General features: G+C 35.1%; 2 protein-coding genes across 5 annotated transcripts in view; one reads left to right on the top strand and one right to left on the bottom strand.

The window, feature by feature from the left end:
• LOC144422706 (FGFR1 oncogene partner 2 homolog) overlaps positions 1–18,915 on the top strand; it is an 80,933-nt gene that overhangs the window by 49,121 nt on the left and 12,897 nt on the right. The gene's annotated exons all lie outside the window — the stretch shown is intronic.
• Positions 366–16,947, bottom strand: LOC144422786 (uncharacterized). The gene is made up of 5 exons (XM_078112609.1): positions 15,612–16,947; positions 8,898–9,064; positions 6,933–7,129; positions 5,565–5,643; positions 366–4,140 (listed from the first exon to the last, which is right to left on the bottom strand). The coding sequence occupies exons 1-5, from the start codon at positions 16,909–16,911 to the stop codon at positions 4,114–4,116; spliced, it is 1,770 nt and encodes a 589-aa protein (XP_077968735.1). The 5' UTR covers positions 16,912–16,947; the 3' UTR covers positions 366–4,113.

Below are 18,915 nucleotides of genomic sequence, written 5' to 3'. Positions count from 1 at the left end.
TGAGGAAGCCGAAATTTAATGTCTGGAATATCCGTACCCAAATATTTTTGAAGTTTTGTATGCGGACCTCCGGTAAAAATAGTTGAGTAGCCCTGGTCTATATTATTACATTTATCTTGTTTAAATATAATTAAATACACGAATATAATAAGTGTGTTTCACGAGAGACTTACATTTTCTCTACATTAGAGGTAAGATCAATTCCTGCCCGACCCAGGCCCGTGGGTATGAAACCCGACCCGAGCCTGACTAAATTAATTGGATTTGCAGGCCCGAAATTTCATATTTTAATCAGGAGATCTCTGAATTGTCATTGCAAGAGTGTCAGGTTGATGAGGCAACTTCTGCTCGAATATTAGGTTCGGGCTTCAGATCTTAGCTCTACTCTACATCAAATTTCCGTTTCACATTTTTTGATTGGCATATTATAATGTATATTCAGTTACACAGGGGTTCTGAAGCCTTGGAAATGTTTATTGGGGTTCCTCTCCTCCATAAAGGTTGAAAAATCTTTGCTCTAGACAAGAAACACTCGGAAGAACTCGAAAGAGGTTCTGGTTGGCACTCAAATGAACACAATACATTATTTCCAATGTCAATTTTGATGTTTCCAAATTCCACAACCTGGGCATTTGATGATACATGAGATTGGAAAGACCACAGGTCATGGTTGTCTTCCTGTACTTGAGGCAATGGTTCAGTACAAATTCGCACTGGTGTAGTTTTCAAAATAAATATCGAACTGAATAGAACATTCATGAAAAAAAAAAAGAAATGCAAAGTTGGAATTTTTGCACATCTGTGACAGACTTAGCATTTTAGAGTTTTATACCAATTGGGGTTAAAGGAAAACGGATAAAATTGCCCTTGTACCTGTAGGTGGAATTCTACAGCTAGTCTTACTTCTGGACAAAAGAAGTGAATTGTTTTTTATTTTATAGTTATTATCATACTGTGGAATGAAATTTTTATTTTTGGTAATTTCATCGCTATTCAGATACCTTCAGAATTAATTATGGTAAATGGTAGTTCAACCACAAGCGATATGGTCAAGTTGTCTTGTCCTAGTCCATACGCATTAGATATAGTAAATACAAGTTCTTTGTGTATGTTAGGGGTGTGCAACCTGCAGCACAAGTGCCAAATGCAGCCCTGAAGAATAGATTGTGGTGCCATATTTGAATGACATGTGGCCCATGAAACGAGTTTTCATTTTTACTTATCGATCTTAAGATCGGTAAGTATATTGATAGGTATTTTTATGTATGTCTGTCTGTGTGTGTGTCTGTTAGATGCACGCGATATCTCACGAAAGCGAGATTGAATCTGCTCCAGATTTTGCATGTGCATTCATCTTATCTCGGACCAGAAGCCTATTGATTTTGGGCGAATTATGTCGTATAATTAGCGAGTTATCAATCAATTATTGATATAGTGATCTAGATTTTTGTAAAGCGAGAGAATTTTGAAACCCGCCGAGTGTGTGTGTGCGATGCGCAGTGCGCAAGTTACAAGAGCGGATGAATCGAAACTGCAGTTTCTGTTTTGGGGGATCCCCTAACTATCGATCGATAAGTCTTCGGTTTCCAACCGATGTTCTCGTTGTAATTTCAGTCCCTTTACGTTGCGAAGCCTATACCTGAGTCCAACAGCTAGCTTGTGCAAAGCGAACTACTCGAGTCATAAGATCAATAACCAAAATTTTTGTGCCTGCGACTACAGGAAAGCATGTATGTATATAAATCTGTATGTATATAAAGATGCAGCCGCAACTGCAAGGAAGACTATCGTATGTTAAATAAAGCTTTGGTAGCCGCAGTTTTACCCAGTTATTTCTATCTGGCCCTAAAGGTTGCGCACCCCTGAGGGAATGGGCGAATAAACAATCTAGTACCGGTAATTTAAATACATACTGAGATGGTATTTTTGAACATATTCCTAATGTTTAGTGAAGGACATGTTTCCTGGATATTTATTTGAATCAGATTGGACATTCCCGATACTCATGTTGGCTTTATCCAGTATTAAAAAGGTTTAAATTTGTCATAAAATCAGATTCATTCATTCAACTATATTATTAAAAAGTCAACTGAAAGCACATTTGCTGAAATATTAATGGTTTGAAGACAGAAATCTCTATACCAAGGACTTTGTTATTTTATACACAACTGAGCGCTCCAGAAGTATGTGTACCAATATGGAGGTAACTAATTTTATTCGCTTACTTTACATCAAGTTGTGCAAATGGACTGAAACCTATGGGCAGTGGATATTCACTTGGCTAACACAGACAGTCCCCGAACTCGTAATAGAACTAAAGTAAGGAAAATTGGAATAAAATTATGGCCTGACCCTAACCTGGTGCACACACTACGGGAGTACTCACAATTGGACCCCATACCACTCATAGTGTAATAACTTGGTTACTAAGACTGGTTTTATACATTTGGAGTGAAAAAGTTTGCCGTCCCCCATATTGAAACAATTTCAGCATGATAATCAATTTTGCAAGATCACACATTCTTTATATCGAATTGGTTCGAAAAACACTTTAATGCATATCAAATTATTTATAAAGTTGAATCATATAAAAAAAAATTTTGCTGGAATAATAACTCAGTGGTATTTTTGCTTCAGAACTCTTAATAGTTTGTAAATATAGTATTGGCTTGGTCGCATAAATTGTAATAAAAATATTAACACATTTGTTTATATTAAATTGGTTCGAGAACACATAGAATACACTTAAGCACAAAGACAAATAAATTTTGATGTGCAAGAATATACAAAGTCACGTATTTCCATAAAATAATTTCGCTGGAACTCTTGATTTGTATATTGTCAGATGCTTTATATATATTAGGTACTCCCGATTCCCGAAGCATGTGAACCAAGATGGCGGACACCGGAACGTAGTATGTGTACCAGGAAGGGTTAGGCCATAATTTTACTCCGATTTTTCTTATTTCAGTTGTATTACGAGTTCGGGGACTAGCCGAGTGACTCCCGTAGTATTTGTACCTAAAATTATGGCCTAACCCTAACCTGGTTCGCATACTTCGGTAGTACCTTATATTCTACAGAACTGGGCTTGGTTGCTCAACTATAAAAATAATACATGAAATACTCTAGGATATTTATAGATACATGCAGCAGTGGGGAACATACGGAAAAAGTATACAATATGCCATAAAAAGAAATGCATAAGAACGACATTAAAACTTAGATTAATAATATATTTAGTTGTGGATAGCAATGAGCACCGATAATATTTATACAGATAATCTATACAGCCTAATTCATGAGCTCAATAACACAGGTTTGGGTTGGACATTTTTTAAATCAAATCATACTTGATTAATTAATTTTTGTTAAAGTACGAACCAATGGGCATTCGGGTATAACCTGTCACAAATTGTCGAAACACTTTTCAGATATCTTGACTAACTTAAAAATGCCAGTTTATTTAACATATTATAATTAATAAAGAATTAATGCGAATACATAGCGTTTTGCTGATTGATTCCACCAAATTAAATATATTGGCAATACAATCATCCTATTAGCGTTGTGTTTGGACTCGACTATGTTGGGATGTCTGATTAAATAACCCAAGTTCAATCATATGCCCGCTACCTCACCCAGAGTGTTGTAGACTGTGGAAAAAACAGGAATATTTAGAGAATTATAAAAAAAATGCCTCAAAAATATTAAACTATATGATAGCAGTCACTGATATCTAACAATATGTGAGGAGCAACTATTTATTTGAAAGGTTCAATTTTTTTTCTTTTTGCCTACTCAATCTAATAGACCATGTGAGAGGTGAGGGGGTGGAATTTAAACCTGCAATGTGTAATCAACGATGCCAGCGCAGTTAAGTCTTAAGCTCCAGCCGCCTAGGGCATTTTACTTATTCGTCAATTTGCCTACACAAATACAATTCTTAATATGAAACTTTGTTATTTGTAATATTTGATCAAGAACATAATTTGCACAATGGCTGCAATGGTAATATTGTTTTGGCATTTGATGTAGATTCAATGAAGCAAGTTCAGTATCCTATGCAGGGAACAGTACAATCAGTGTTGTAGGAAATCTTTCTGGATCTCGTCAACGTGAAAACCACAGGAGAGGAATCTAAGAAGTTGAAGGAAATTTTTACTGGAGGAAAAATATGTCGAAATGAAAATATAATTTTGATAAGAGGCAATAAGATAAAACTAGAATTTATTAATCTATACACTGACTATAATACGGCAGCTTATTCAGACATAATCTGTTGAAGTCATGTTTTTGTTATATTTATTTATCCAAGCTTGATATTTCCTACAAGCTGCAGAGCTAATTTTTTTCACTGGTAAAATTACAGTATCTATGAAAAATGTTAGTCATTTACATATCATTGGATGCTTGCACAAGGCCTTGTCTGGAGGTAAAAACATGAAAACGTGGAATAAAAAACCATTTATTCCTATATTATTAATATCACCATATCCTACACACTGTTTTGTCATCACTTTAATAGTGAATTGTCAAAGAACCTACATGAATTCAAAAGAACTGGGTGGATGTAAACGTGGGACCTTGAACCTATATTGTCAATGAAAACTGCCCAGCAGATAGAGTGTTTCATTGAAGATTGCGCTTTTGAATTTGCATTTTAAAAGCTTCAAATCATGTTATTGTGACATCATATGTGACAGTAGAGCACTCTATGATGTATTTAGGGCTGGGCATTTCAAATCGAATTATTAGAATCTGAGAAAATTTCATGTGAACAAGCAACCCTTATCTACCTTCGATACCAATGCAAGTTCATTACTCAATTCAGTTTCAAGTGATGATTATCTAACTTGTTATTTCAAGAATTTGAGACTATTCCGACGCATGAAATCCAAATTGGGCTAAGTCCATTTTTCTAGTTTTGAGAAAAACGCAAAAAACGTTTTTTTTTTGTTTCTTTTTTTTATTTCTCTAATACCTTACATCGAGGATGTCTAGTTTTTATAGTCCACCAAAGTTACAATGAAGGCCATATTTAGATGGTATAAAAAAATTTGTGCTCCGCCCCAATTTTTTTGGGGGAGGGGTTTTTCTGGACTCAACCCTTTTTGGCTCTCAATTTTCTGAACCAGAAACAATTTTATTGGACTTAGGGCCCCTTTATTATGTTATTATAGAGGCTGGTATGGACTTAGCGCTTTGTATTATATTTTTTGAGAGGAGCTATGTCCAAAAAAACGGACTTAGCTCAACTTACAATGCAGTTATCCAGAGCTAAGTCCACTATATTAGACACAGCTCTGTTTAGTTCTCAAATGCCCTAAAAAAAGCAGGGTTATGTCCATAGCTGACTTGAGATCTAGAGCACCTAGAGATAAGGCAAATAGACCAAAATGTAGAGCTAAGTCCAGGAAAATCAGCAATTGAAAAATGTCATTTTTTGGAAAAGTGGACTTAGCACTGATTGGTTTTGAGGTGTCGATTCATATGGATGCATGTTGGGGAAAGTGGGCAAAGCAATATTTTGCCAGAGTGTCAAATGAATAAAACTATCTCACCCGTCCATCATACTTGAATCCTTTTGCTTCCAATGCTTCTTTCAGTTTCATTGTATGGTTTGGATCTGGATATCCATTGCTGAAATAAAAAAGAATTCATGAACTCTGTTTGAGCCTGTTCCTAGAAAAATAATGGAAATTTGGTAAGTTTTCTGTTTAACAATAACAGATCCTGCCCGGAGAGTATTGAAAAACAGAATTAGGTTCTAGGAATAAAAAAATTTCGGCGCTCCTGAAGCATGTGAACCAAGATGGTGGACACCGGAACGTGGTATGCGTACCAGGTTTGGGTGAGACCGTAATTTTATTGCAATTTACCTTATTTTAGTTCTATTACGAGTTCGGGGACTAGCCAAGTGACTCTGAAATTATAGCCTAACCCCAACCTGTTACACATACTATGTTCCTGTGTCCGCCATCTTGGTCCGCATACTTTAGGAGTACTAAGATATCGTCTGAGAAATTAAAAAAAAATTACTGATGGGGCTACAAACTATGGGTTGACAAACATTTAACTTTACCATAAGTGGCCATTTTAGTTTCTGTTAAAAAATTTGAGAAAACTTAATGTATGTCAGAAATTTCGACTTTTGCTTCAAAATTAAAAAGTCTAAAATGAAAAAATTAATTAAAAAAATACGACTCATAGTTTTGAACTCGATACCAAAAAAATGTCGAAATTAACTTCTCTCTCTCCTTACAATTTCAGATAAAATGAAAATCATGCTGACTCATGAAGTCATAGCAAATAATCTTCTGTACACGATGACCAGACAGTTTTATTAACATAGTTGGTCAGAGTGAATTATAAGAATACCATTGATTTGATAAATGGTCAAAGCTGTCAAAACTGCTTGTCTGGGGCCTTGCTCAGGGTGAAGTATAACAATACCATTGGTACCAATACCATAATTTAGATATCTAATTTATTTAATATATACAAGTCGTAGTCTTAATGGTTGGGTGGCTGTTTGGGATCTTTGGATCAGACCCTGGTAGTTTTGAAACATTAACGTGCCTTTAAATGAAGTAAATCATCTTCATTTAAAGATAGATGAGTTCAGTTTTCTTCTGAGCAAAGACAAGAAAAAAACGACTGGATAAAACAAAATAATTTTTAGAAAGCTATTTCATCCAATATGCCTTTTATGCTTTGCAAATCGTAAAAAATAAATTCCAATATCCTTATTGGTAAAATTTATTCCCTATAATTTTATTTAGCTGTTAAAATGGGACTCCCAAAGAAACTTTGTGTTGTAGTGCAATACGAATGGATAACAACATTTTTAAATTAGTTTTATTCTTTCCTATTTCCTAACATTTCAGGAAGTAAGTAACCACCAAACATAAAACACACAAATTACTCACTTTTCTGGTCCTCCAGTTTTATCAGTCTTATGAGGAAACTCATCGTTCCAAACAATTTTTCCTCTTATGTCACCAACTTCCTGAATCTTGAAAATCAATCCTGCATTGAATGCTTGATAGAGTAAGTTGTAACATTTCCCTCCATCATTATTCCATGGCAAATATTCAGTGAATTCTTGAGCTTCATATGAAACCCCCTGAAAAAACAAACAAAACTAATCATTTCTCATACCTGGGGGTTTGTTAAACTGATATAAATATCACAATATCTATGAAGGTTTAGCAGAAGTTAAAAATTTTCGAACAAAATACTTGGTGTTTCTAATAGATTAATTCAACTTGACAAGCCAACACCTTAATTAAACACTGAAATCAGAAATTATAAGGAAGCCCGCTAAATATTTAGCTTATCATGATTTTACTGCACCATTGAATCAAATTCTAAATCAAACATAGAAGAACTAAATTCTATGAACAAATTAAATTTAAACAAACCACGAGTTTAATATTACTCAAGTTTCAACAAGCATGATCTATATATGGCTATGTTATGATTTTACTGCATAAATAGCTTCTATATTCGAACTTTTTCTCACTAACAAACCTTTCAAAGCTTTGCTTCCCATTAGAACTGAATTCAATCAGCATACCAGTTTAAATTAATCATAGATGGACAAAGCATGAACCAGAGTCAATGCATATAAGCATCATACAAAATACTGCCTGATTCTGTATATTTCTATGAGAAGCAATAACGCATGTGAGTGAATGCAAACATTTAGCAATACGGCAGTGGTTACCGAAGGGCAAAAGGCAATAACGCAGTGGTTAAAAGGGTGTACCGCGGTGCACTAGTGTTACGTAACAATAGAGATGGACACTGCTTGCTGCAATTTCCCAAGCTGCAGTTTATTTATCTGTTGAACAGAGTTTGTTTAGAGTTTCAAAATAAAATCAGGCAGAGAAAAGTTGACATTAGGCGTATATGTTTACAAACATAAAGTACACATTAATGATCACAATATTGAATTTTATTCAAATTTTTTCCCTTAGTGCGCCGTTAGCAGTTTTTTCCCCAATAATTCAGCGCCGCACAAACAAAACATTTTGGAACAGTCGTTTTAATGGTTGAAGTGTTTGACTGAACTAAGCTGACATCACATATTGAACATCTCGGTTCAAATCCCCATGACAACCACCTCACCCAGGATGAAATCAATTGAATAGGAAATGCAGAACCAGAAAATTCGAAATAATAATATCTCCTTAAATATCATTAGATATCAGTGTCTGATAGCTTGAATTTCATTAAATATAAGATATGACAGAATTAACATATTTATCCTGGGGAGGGAAAAGCCGATAAGACGACTTAATCAAGTGGCGAACCACAGCCTCTCATCCGGTTACCAGTCTATAACACGCAAGAGATTGTTTAGCCAGTTATTCGTTTTCGGAATCATGGACTTGATGGTGGAGGAGGCTGTAACAGACCAGTGGTTACGTGAACCACCCTACTAAATATCATTGACTGCTTGTATAGGGCCTTGTTCCGAGCAAAAGGCATGAATAAGCAACTCATAAAAAAGTAACATGGCAGTACTATTATAACATAAGGGATGTCTTTGCCATTATATCAAAATCACCATATTTGGAGCATTAATGAAATCAAAGGGTATGACAGAAAATTTTCTATTTTCCATCCACGTTTTTGTTCACATCACTTTGTATTTAGTAAATTTTGACATATATAATATAATGATTTTGCTTTCTAATTGACAATACGATATATATTTGTGACCCCTTACTGAATCAAGAAATGAAATTCAAGAAATTCACAATACAATTACTAATGTGCAATGGGGATTAATATTAAGAACAACAACCTTCTTGAATGGGAATCTTGATTCCAATAAATCTATAATTTATTTCTCAACCGACAAATAAATTTGTTTCATAACTCACCTTCAGACTTCCAGCAGGAAATGAGTAGGTGATGACATGAGTCAACTCTCCTTCATATCCTGGCAGTGATTCTCCCAAGTAATCCCATGACAGCTTCCCACCAGATGGTTGTTGGTTGAAGATTCTTAGACCAGATGTAGTTTGACTTGAAGACTGAGATTCTGCACCTGGATAAATAAATCCAAAACTTGTAGCAAAAATAATGTTTGTTTTTATTTAAGCAAAAATGCTTGTAACTGAAGGGTTTAAGTATATTTAAAGGTTACCACGATATGAGAAAATTGTAAATGGGAAGAATGAAAATTATGGTACCTAGATGTGTTTAAGCTATTGTGTGGTTATTTGAGTTTTGGGCAATACCATGGTTTAGTGCAGGGTTTCCCAAACCAGGGGTCGCGACCCCGAATTGGGTCGGAGTGATAAGTAGGCAGGGTCGCTGAGGTATGGTAGAGAATGTTCAAATTATCTAAGATTTGACAAACCATGTTAAAGTTAGCAGTTGTACCATGGCTTACAGTAAAACAGTCCCATAGGCATCGCTCTATGCATACGCTATAAAAAAATGTAGGTGCTCATTGTGACATCACTGTTTGGTTTTAGCTTATTCAACTCAATATCACCACATGACGTGGCCTTTTTGCACTCGTGGCCCCCCTGTTCGCCATTCCAGAAAAACTAAACCTGTTGGATTGTATTATATATTACGGTCTTTTATGGAATGCAAAAGCAAACCACAGACAAGAAAGTAAATGCTTTTTAGTATACAATCAATGGGAAGTCTTTTAAATATATATAGCCAGACAAATGTCACTGTTAACATTGAACTCGGCAAATTGAACTAGAAGTGAATGAGCTTTCTTACTAATTAGTGGGTAAGAATCTGATATGCGACTTCATAGCTGCTTTTAAGAGCGGGCTTTTCCTCTGATAAAACCGGACTTGGACAATGCCTTGTCAATTTAACTCGCTTGACATCCAAGAAACCAATATCAACCTTTCACCTGGGGTTGATTTTTGTCACGGTGGTTTTGGAGTTTAGATGGACGTAATGATTCATTGCTAATTACGGTTCCATTACATTTGAACCAGTAAACATTTCCACCTGCATACTATTATTGCACCTATGGATATTTGAATCCATACTAACGCTAACCTATGGATTTTAGCATCCGGATGTAGACTGAACCTGCGGATATACGGATGCAAATGTATAGGTTCAAATGTGCTGTCACCCTAATTACACACTAGCAATGGAAGATTGCAAGCATTGCGCACATTTTCTCTCATCTCGATTTACTTTAGTCAAGCCAAATCCACAGTAACTGTCGTGCCATTTACGTATTTTGGGCATTGGGAATTTACAAATGAGTTTTGCGTCTATAATATGATAGTGACGGTTATCTCGCAGTCTAGTGAAACTGCCCGTTTACAGGTTAGACGGCCTACCGGCAAACTATTTTGATTGGTAGATTCCAAGTTCCATTATGATCAAACAATTCACTCACAAGAAAGTGAATACACCCTGCGATCGCAAATACCGCATGAACAGAGAATTTTATTTTAAAGGGAAAGTATGCAAACGAAGTCGTTTTGTGGTCAATTTTAGCCTTGTGTCGTGGCCCACCTTGGGCTGATTCGTGGCCCCCTTGAGGGGCCGACCATTGCTCTAACGTTATATATTGAAATGCGGTTGCACTGGACACTTGAAAGTTGTCTTTAGGGTCGTCCTGAAAAAAGCCTGGGAACCCCTGGTCTAGTGGTTAATGACCTAGACTTAACTGTAGGCTTTACAGATTACACATCTCAAGTTCAAACCCTGTGCCCCCCCCGCACCCCCCCCCCCCCAAAGTCAAAGTGTGTTATAAATTGGGCCGGCATTGCCTTACAGGGAATAATTTTTTTTTTAAATAAAGTGCCTTTTTACATATCAATGGATGCAAGAGTATCTTCTCATGTATCAAAAAAATCAGACAAAATATATTAATACGAGTATTTGGCTGGTTAATATACCTATAATATTGAAAGCCTTTTTGTGGAGTGCATTAATAAACAGTGCAAATGCACTTGATTTAGAGCAGGGGTGGGCTTACGGCCCGTAGGCCGGATCCGGCCAGCAGAAGTGTTTCAAATCAGCACAGAAGCTTTCTATGTGGGTTATCCAGAACTTTTAAAAAGTGGGGTTCCAAAAAATCGGGATCAAAAATTCCCATTCAACGACTCTAAAACAAGTGCTGTGAGTGCGACACTCTTTAAAATAGAATTTTTCAGTGGATTATGATTTTTCTGTTGCGCAAAATATTTAATCTGTGGCTGATACGGGCATTTAAAATGTCTTGCCAGATTATTTTGATTATGTTCAATGTGTCGACTAAGGTAAAATAAAAGCACTACTACTCTAAAATACTACGGTAATCTACGGACATGAAATACACGATAAACTATTGACCGGATTATAAATAAATTGGATTCAAATTTTTGTGACCTTGGAATTTGCAGTGGCGAGCGTATTCCTAACGTTTAGCACGATGAGCCACACCGCCGCGCTAATAAAAACTACAGAGCAAAATCAATTGATTAATCAAACCAAAATGTTCCCGAATATCATTCATATAAAGCAAACATCTTGGGTGTTACAACAGTATGTCAGGTATGACTTAGGCTAGGCTTTGGGGAAAATATGAAATCTAGACTTTACTAAATAATAATTTTATATAGAACTCTTGCAATAAACTTTGTTGTTTTTGATTGAGTTCAAAATTTGCTACTATGGAGAATATACAGTGTTCAACCAATTATCCAAATTTTTGATTGAAGAAATATTTGATATTTCGATATTAAATATTAAAAACGAAAGAATCTGTACCTGGATAAATAAAACCAAAACCTGTAGCATAAAAAAAGTTTGTTCTTATTTAGGCAAAAATGCTTGTGATTGAGGGTTCAATGATATTTAAAGGTACCATGATATATAAAAAAAATTATAAATTAAAAGAATGAAAATTACAATATCTAGATGTAATTAGGCTATTGTCTTGTTATTTAATTTTTGAGCAATGCCATAGTCTAGTGCAGTGGTTCTTAAACTGAAGGGTGCAAGAAACTCTCAGGGGAGCGCGAGAGGTCACAAGCCCATTTGAAATCAGCAATAGGTCGCAATGCAATCAGTGTGGTCACTCGAAAGACATTCGTGCATGGTTGCAAACAATACCTTGTTTTTGTGGTTTAGCGTGATATTTGGCCATTTTCAGTCGTGTTCCAAAAATTAGTTGTAAGTAAGTAAATCAAATAACATGCAATAATAAAAAAATCAACAACAAACGCTGCGATAGACTCGCCTAAAATTAACTATTTAACACCTGTAAGCGGCACACAGTTAAATGTTTTGAATAAAAATAATAGTTTTGCTGATGTGAGCCAGTTTGAGGAAACACATTAAAGCGCATAAAACATATATTTATTGCGTTCAGTTTTAAATAAAATTCAGCTTGTATTTACGGAGTATCGCAAAATGACCAGAAAAGAAGAATATATGATGACGATTATCTCAAGTATGGCTTTATTCATACGACAGTGAACGATGAGGTTATACTCCAATGCGTTTTTATGCCTATACAAATTTGAGCAATTAAGTTATGAGACCAACTCGCTTACAGCGCCAACATTAAACAAAGTAACCTGCCCATTACAAAGGCATTTGACTTTTTTCAAAGCAAAAGGGGAGCGCAAAGTTTGTAAGATTTGGGGGTAGGGATGGGCAATATAGAATACCGGATCCGGCGGATCCGATGACAGGATTCGGTTTCAGTCTCTTCGGCGCCAATGCGCCATGCGTCAATTTTGTATTTCCTGTTTCTAATTTATTAATCAAAGAGGAGCGTTTTCTCTTGCGTGGAAATCTCTCTCGTTTAATTATACTTGCGTATCGTAAAAAACCCGCAAAATCGGTAAACACCAAATAACGGTAGTCTCACCCGGCGTATTCATAACCAGACGACGGCGATGTACACATCACGGCGAAAAGTCGTTATTGCACCATTTTTGCGTTTCCGCTTTACTATTTAGTTAGCGTAAACTAATAATTATTTGTGCCGACTCGTAACATTCCGATAAACTGACTGCAACGATCTTTACAGACGTGCCTTGCTTCAATTTACATTAAATGATTTTCGCGACCTGCGAGTTTCCCAAAAAGTGATGCATGTAAAGCTTGTAAACCAGAAGCAAGGTGTTAAATGTTACTTGCGATTAATTTAGATCAAATGTTATTTACGAATAATTTTATTATACCATTTTCCGAAATACAAAGTTATATCGCAAAACGCGAAACGCACATTTAAATTTCACTCTCAAAAGATTACATATTTTTCGGTCCGTTTTTATTGTTCAAGATAGACGCACGTTTGATTGAGTGTCTGTAGTATTTAAGTCGCCGACAAATTAAAAAAAAGTTGCCACATCTGGCGAAAATAGTGACGTATTGAGTTTGAGTAGGGCCAAGTCTGGGTAGATAATGATATGTAACGATAATCATAGAAAATGAATTTTTTTTTAAATGTTATTACCTAATACCTAAGTACGAAATCGAGTTTACGGGAACTTGGTTTTAATTGGCTTGCTCGCACAGAATAAAAAATTGATTTCAATTGATAGTGGTTAAATTTAATATTTTACAATGGCCGCATAGGTTGCAGTGGCCACACGCTGGTCGTGCATCAAATTAATTCTCAGCAGGTCAGTTCTAGTACGCTCGGCAGACTAACATTAATAATATTAAAAATGATTTAATGTCGTTCATATCTATTTTTGTATTTAACAGCTTACAATTAAAGTGAGTAAAGCGTGTCTTAATTTAGCATATCAGTATTTAGGGATTACATACATTTGGAACAATTGAAGGCAAAATATATTGTAATATTCCTAAATTTTATGTGATGTGGCCCATATCTCCAGATATTGTCACCAATCAACTGCTTTTTCCCATGTCAATGGAGAATATATGGAGAGGTTGTAAAATATTATAAAATTAGGTGAATATTGTTGATTTAAATCTTAAACCTTTCAGTCCGAGGTTAAAATGGGCCGTAACTTCTTACTTGTGTTACGTTAAAATCGGGGTCTGTTATATGTTTTTTTCAAACATCTTATATTTAGTCAAAAGTTAACATTTAATCACATTAAATTTACATTGCTAAATTATATAATATTCGCTAAAAAAATAAAAGAATGGAAACATTATTAAACTCTGAAAGATTCGAGCAATGCTGTACACCACTACCTCACACACAACAGTTGAAATTTGGGCTTGCCAGATATGATGAGGTATTGAATAACTTTAGAATTAACTTATTTCTGTTAAATTGTTCAAGTGATAGGTTCATAAAAATGTAATTTGCCAACTTGATTTGCTAATTTTCCATTGGCCGTTGCTTTACATCAAAGTAAATGACTAACATCTTCCCAAAAATACCATTAATCTCAAAATTATCTTCAACTATGGCAATTCCGATACTCATTACCTCTTTAAAGTGTTCTATTCTTATGACAAAAGGTAGGATTGATCGGCCAATGTTTGAATTAACTGGGGTAAATGAAAACTAAATATTTCCAAACCATTATATTTCATGGTTAAGACCTTTTTGAAGTAATAAATTTTGATTTCTCTTGTTTCGTTACTTGCGTTACTATCGTTACTTACGTTACATTGTTACTTGCGTTACACAATTTGACATTGAATACTGAAAAATTTATACAACCATGATAAATAAAAATGTGCACATATTGTATTTGTACTATTTATAGGAAGATGGTATATTGCTAAAAAAAGATTTACAGTATTTTTTAGCTAAATAAAAAAAAGGCCAAAAAAACGTTACTTTCGTTACATTAAAATTTTTACCAGTATATTGCGGCTAATGATGCCAAGAATGAGTATTATACGAAATTGAAATATTTTATTGGAAATGGTGATGCTACTCCAACATGTCAAATAATTTATGGTTTTTCATGATAAGTCATTAAGGCTAAAACCCCAAGATTGTTTCAATGCATTATGATGCCGAAAATTGGGGTCAATGCATCACTAACTTTCCATGACTGTCACATTTTTATTTGTTTATGCAGGATTGATCAGTTTTATTTTTTTCTAGTTTGTCCCTATTTTCATGGAATTGCCCTGCTTCTTTAAAAGAAAGTGCCGTTTTACAAAACGAAAAATATCAGTATATGGCCTTGTTTGTACCTAATTTAATGTGTCAAATGTCTGCAGTTATGATGTAAAAAAAACACTACTGACATGGGTAACTTCAAATGTGCCAGGTCATGTGTTTATCCAATAACAGAGGCCTGGGTCAGAAACATCAGTCACTAAAAATATTATAGAATTCAACTATTTCAAATTATTTTATAGAAATTATAATGCATTCATACATGCGACTGACTATTGGAAAGCCAGGGCTTGAAATTTAGTTTCGTTTGCACCTCCTAATGCACTTCAATACAAAAAGTTTTTCAATATTTTCATATTTTTCGATTAATTAGCCACTGTTGCGTATACTCTGGGCCAATTGTTAGCCAAATGAGAGTTTTATGAAAGATATTCCAGATTCACATTGTAAGACCGCTGTTTCATAAAAAATGACAGGGAAAGTACGTCATCTTTGTTTTCCAGTATTTAAAGTATAATGAACCTTTATGATAAATCTTTATTTTTATTACCATTAACTGGTCTGGAACTGGCAGTGCCATAACCAGATGCCCCTCCAATGACAGAAGACCCTCCCCCATCATCCTTTGAAACTGGTAGAGTCAAAGGTTGCTCTGCCTTCGGCTTTTCTTCAGCTTTTAAAGATGCTCGTGAAAATATTTCATCGATAAGCAAATCATTGCATTTATCTGATTTTTTCACTAAGGGTTCAATTCGAACTGTCTCTTTTAGGAATTCGAGAGATAAATCTCCAAGTTTCAGCAAGCTAAATAGATCTTGGAAGATTTTTCTTCTGTTTTTGACATCATGTTTCACCCATTTCATCATCCCCTCATATTTGATAGCTTCAGAAGAATACTTTGTTTCTGAATATTTGAAAAGTCTCAGTATGTCATCCTTGCTGATATCAAGAAATTCCTTTTTCTTGCTAATTTGTTCAAAATTTGTCTCCAAGAATAGAATAATGGAATCTTTTACTGTCGTTTGTTTAGGAGTTTGATTGGTTTCCGAGAGATTCTTCAAGATAAAGCAGTTGTCAATATCAAGGTTTGTCTCAAGTTTTTTGACATCAGAAAACAATGCAGTGATTACGGATTTCTCAGCTGTTTTATTGTTCTTAACAATGGGTTCTTTGAGGACAGTTTCCAGAAGAAATTTGAAGGGAAATTGCTCGATCTTGAAGAGTTCAGAAACATCTACATTATCTTTTCCTTTTGCCCATGTTACCACAGCTTTCCATAATGTTTGGTAAGTCTGGTTACTTATGTAATGCAAGAGATCTGATTTGGTGATGAATGGAAACATCTCGGAAGAAATAACAGATTCGAAATTATCAATCACGACCTGTACGGCTTGTTGTTTTATATCAAGACGATCGTACATTTGGGCCAAGTTGATTACAGAGAGACAATTTATTGGAGAAATGTTAATTTCCAAGAATTGAAAACAAAGATTCGTTAATTCCTCCATTTGTAAAAGATTGGAAGCATGCAGGATATGCTGAATGTTTTCTATTTTCAAATCTGCCTTTCCTTTATACATGAACTCTACACATTGTGCGATCCCATTCTGATTGACATCCTTCATATTAACGTGACCATCATGAACTTCCTTCAAGTTGCTTGAAAACATGGCTTCAAAGTATTCTGAAGAGGCTGCCAAGACAGTACGATGCACTCGGAATGATTTTTCACCAACGTTGATGTTGAAATCGCAAAGAAACCCTTTCTCTTTAAACCTGTCATATGATGTCATGAGACGATCTGACTGTTTTGCTCTAGCCTGGTCTATTACTTTCGAATTCATCTTCATACATTAACAGACACTTACAATTTAATCCTTAAACTAAGATCTAAAAATATTAGTTTCGTTTTTTATCGAGGATAAAATGCACAAACACACGTTTATCTATTACAAATTAGCTTCAACTTTACCAGTTCAGCTCACAAACGACATTAAACATTGTGTTGATAAGTTAATAATACGTATTTGTCTAGATCAGTTTTTCCCAAAGTAGGCGATATCGCGCCCGATTGGCAAACACGATACAGAAGGATGAGAATAAGTCGAAGGGGGCGATAGGGGGACAATTTTGCAAAACCTGTTTTTGTTCGACGACTGGCACATCATACATTTGATTGGTGTACCCTGCTCGTGTTCCCAGGTTTGAATCCTGTGGGCGATAATCACATGCGAGAGGGTTGCTGGACTCCTCCCCGCCGTGAGGTAGTTTGCAAAGCCCATGGGTCTGCAATCTACGGCCCGCGGGCCAGATAATTAAACAAATGGCAACACGCAGAAAAGTTGATGTTAAGTGCAGGGTTTCAATAGCGTAGAAAATATTTAAATGGAGCCCCTTGAGATGCAATGCAATAAGGAAATAAAATTTCTATTCTATTCGAGAGATGCATCACTGCTTAGTTTTTATAAAAATGTATCTTCATAAAGAAAATCTTCATCAAAATTTGACAAACCATCCGAAAAAATTCACTTCAAGGTTTGGAAGTATATATATGTGTGAACAATTATTTTCCAAAATGAATATTACAAAGAACAAGTAGAGAACTAGAATTAGCAACAAGACAGTGTCACATTAAATGTCATATGTAATTTTTTTTTTAATAAGAAGAATATGTTGAGTTCGCTGGTTGTTGCAGTCTTCGAGCGCAACCACTATTATAACTTTGAAAGTGTAAATGGGAAAGGCTATGGCAAACAGGAAAAATATAGCAATCACTAATTTCATTATAATCTAACAAAATAAACTCTGGCATATAATTTGGCTCAAAGTGCGGACCATTTTTTGAACAGAATTCTAACAAAGTTGAAACTTAGAAGTTCTACACCAGACTAAACTTAGCAAGTACTAATAATATTCTCCAAGTCCCTAAAAAGTTCACTGTGCATTCATACAAATTTAAATTCTGAATAGGCTAATAAACTTGGTTTATATTGAAAGGGATTTGGTATGAAAGTATGTGAATTTGTCAATGCAAATTTTCCGTATCGCTGATGTCTAGGGCTGTCCAAGTGAACCAAATATTCGAAATCGAAACACAAATTATTCGAATCGTTTTTCGAATCGCTAAAATTAGGTACAGAAAGCGGAAACCACCTTTGCAGGACGTTTTTTATCGAACAAGCAGCGGCGTTTCGAGCTTAGACCACTCTCGCTCCCGGCTTAACTGGTTTCCCGGTATTTCCCTCGCCTTTATTTTGTGATAACACATGTCATTCCTAATTCCCGCACGATGGCACGTGATTAGCCATTTCATGCATGGTCATCATAACTTAAAAGGTATAATCGGTAATGACGTTTTTGAGACAGAACAAGGAAAAAAAGACAATTTAGAAAACAATAGTTCTATAAATAGAATCGTTTTGAAGCTGTTGAATTAGTTCATAAGAACATGATACGAGCAAGCAACTCAAAGCTGAAACAGTTGTTTTGGGATCCTTATGATGGCAATACCTTCTTTCAATATAATTTGTAATTTCTTATGATGGCAATACTGTATTATCCATCTATATACCAAGACCAATAATTGCACTCTTGGATTTTGATGGCTGTTGTACACTAACAATATTATAGTCATCAAAAAATATTGTCATCAGATTGCAATTTTTGAATTGTGCAATTTTTACTCTTAACACTCAACAGTTTGAGACCCAAATTTTGGAGTCCTTCAATTTTTTTGACCAGTTCATACAAGCGTGTGACCTCTGAAAACAATTTATTACAAAATACCAGCAGTAAGTAAGATGTGACTGCAAATACGTTACCACAACATCAATGGGCAGGTGTTTATTGTATAA

This window comes from Styela clava, chromosome 5 (assembly GCF_964204865.1).
Source record: "Styela clava chromosome 5, kaStyClav1.hap1.2, whole genome shotgun sequence".
In the NCBI taxonomy this organism is placed as follows: domain Eukaryota; kingdom Metazoa; phylum Chordata; class Ascidiacea; order Stolidobranchia; family Styelidae; genus Styela; species Styela clava.
Note: the sequence above shows the minus strand (reverse complement) of the source record. Positions and strands in the feature narration are given on the sequence as shown.

Bases quoted from the DNA above. Each gene is read 5' to 3' on its own strand.
- LOC144422786 (XM_078112609.1), bottom strand. From the start codon at position 16,911: ATGAAGATGAATTCGAAAGTAATAGACCAGGCTAGAGCAAAACAGTCA. The intron at 9,065-15,611 runs GTAATAAAAATA...TTATTTATCCAG, and splicing joins CAGTTCCAGACCAGTTAATG to GTGCAGAATCTCAGTCTTCA. The intron at 5,644-6,932 runs GTGAGTAATTTG...TTTTTATTTCAG, and splicing joins AAAACTGGAGGACCAGAAAA to CAATGGATATCCAGATCCAA.